Source organism: Marmota marmota, unplaced genomic scaffold (assembly GCF_001458135.2).
Source record: "Marmota marmota marmota unplaced genomic scaffold, marMar, whole genome shotgun sequence".
Classification (NCBI taxonomy): Eukaryota; Metazoa; Chordata; class Mammalia; order Rodentia; family Sciuridae; genus Marmota; species Marmota marmota.
Window position 1 is genome coordinate 29,188,114 of NW_026000019.1, and position 2,168 is coordinate 29,190,281.

General features: G+C 42.5%; 1 protein-coding gene across 1 annotated transcript; it reads left to right on the plus strand.

The window, feature by feature from the left end:
- The first annotated feature begins 488 nt into the window (after positions 1-488).
- On the plus strand, positions 489-1,421 carry LOC107147267 (olfactory receptor 10J1-like). The gene has a single exon (XM_015491656.1). It carries the CDS (start codon positions 489-491, stop codon positions 1,419-1,421), a length of 933 nt encoding a protein of 310 aa, XP_015347142.1.
- Positions 1,422-2,168: the final 747 nt, after the last annotated feature.

The following is a 2,168-nucleotide window of genomic DNA, read 5'->3' on the forward strand; positions in this document are numbered from 1 at the left end:
CAGAAGGCACACACAGGTGTTACGCTGGAACAGAGAGCATTGGGCAGCCCCGAGGAAAGTTCTTTGAGAAGATGATCAAAGCTCTAGTTTAAACAAACTTTAATAACAAAATCTGAAGTTATAAGAAAATTATTTTTCAAGTCTAACTATGCATTTTTCTATTTCATTAACGTGGTTTTCTCCTAACACTTGTGTTCCTACTCACCAGGAAATCTTTACCAAATTGGCCCCAGGTACCTTTCCTTCCGCTCTGTCGCATCCCTATTTATTTTTCCACAACTTTGTGCATAAATCATCACACATGAAATTGTTTCCTGATTGTGTTTTCTATTCTTTACTGGAACAGTTTCCCGGATGAACAGTTGTCCCCACTAACTTGAATCCCTAACACCTCCTCCTCCTCGGGTTCTCCAGTTCAAAGCAGTGGGCACTGAGGAATTAGGGCTGATGGACCTAAGTCTCCATCTTTTGGATCTGGGATTGGTTCAATGAAGAAGGAAAACTGCACAGTGGTGAGTGAGTTTGTTTTCCAGGGTTTCTCCAGCTTCCATGAACACCAGCTTGCCCTCTTTGTGGTGTTTCTTAGTTTGTACCTCTTAACCTTGGCTGGAAATGTCATCATTGTGACAATTATCAGCATCGATCGTCACCTTCACACACCTATGTACTTCTTTCTTAGTATGCTTTCCACTTCAGAGACTGTGTACACATTGGTCATCGTACCACGCATGCTCTCCATCCTCAGAGGTCTAAACCAGCCCATCTCCTTGGCTGGCTGTGCCACCCAGATGTTCTTTTTTATCACTTTGGCCATCAACAACTGCTTTCTGCTCACAGCCATGGGGTATGACCGCTATGTAGCCATCTGCAATCCCTTGAGGTACACGGTCATCATGAACAAGAGAGTATGTGCCCAGCTGGTATGGGGAGCCTGCAGCATAGGGCTGCTTGTGGCTGTAGTTCAGATTTCATCTGTATTCAGGCTGCCTTTTTGTGATAGAGAGGTGGCCCATTATTTCTGTGACATCCGCCCGGTTATGAAACTCTCCTGTGCTGACACCACCCTACATGACATACTTAATTTTATCATCAGTTCACTGGTTATTGTGGTGCCCATGGGTTTGGTCTTCATCTCTTACATTCTCATCATTTCTGCTATCCTCAAGATGGCCTCTGCTGAAGGACGGAAGAAAGCTTTTGCAACATGTGCCTCCCACCTCACGGTGGTCATCATCCACTACGGCTGTGCCTCCATCGCCTACCTCAAGCCCAAGTCAGAGAACACCAGGGATCAGGACCAGCTGATCTCTGTGACCTACACCATTTTTACTCCACTCCTCAATCCGGTGGTGTATACTTTAAGGAATAAAGAGGTCAAGGATGCCCTTTGCCGGGCTATTGGCAAAAAACCTCCTGCCTAGGCTCTTTGGCAGTTTGACGTACCCCCTTATCTGTAGTTTCAGTTACTCACGGTAAACTGTGGTCTCAAGATATTAAATGGAAAATTCAAGAAATGAAGAATTCATAAGTTTTAAACTCTGCACTGCATCATTCTATGCTCGGAATGGTGATGAGATCTAGTACAATCCCGCTCCATCCCACTTGAGACATGGATCAAATATTTGTTCACTGTATCTATGTTGTACATGTTACCCACACATTAATATAATAATACAATGTAATAAAATAATAATATAATGTAATATCTTGAGAGAGAGAATAAGACCATAGTTGCACAACATTTATTATAATATATTGTTATTATTATTCTATCATTAGTTATTATTGTTAATCTCTTATTTTGCCTAATCTATAAATTAAACTTTATCATAGAGATGTATAAACAGGAAAAACTGTATATGTGGGGTTCAGTACTACCCTCAATCTTAGGTATCCACTTGGGGTCTTGGAATGTATTTCCCACAATAAGAGAGGACTATGGTATAATCTATCATAGTCTGGGCATTTTGGGGGGGAAATGGGTACTGGGGATTGAACTCAGAGGTGCTTGGCCTTTGAGCCACATCCCCAGCCCTATTTTGTATTTTATTTAGAGCCAGGATCTCACTGAATTGCTTAGCACCTCACTTTTGCTGAGCCTGGCTTTGAATTTGTGATCCTCCTGGCTTTGAATTTGTGATCCGCCTGCCTCAGCCTCCTAAACTGCT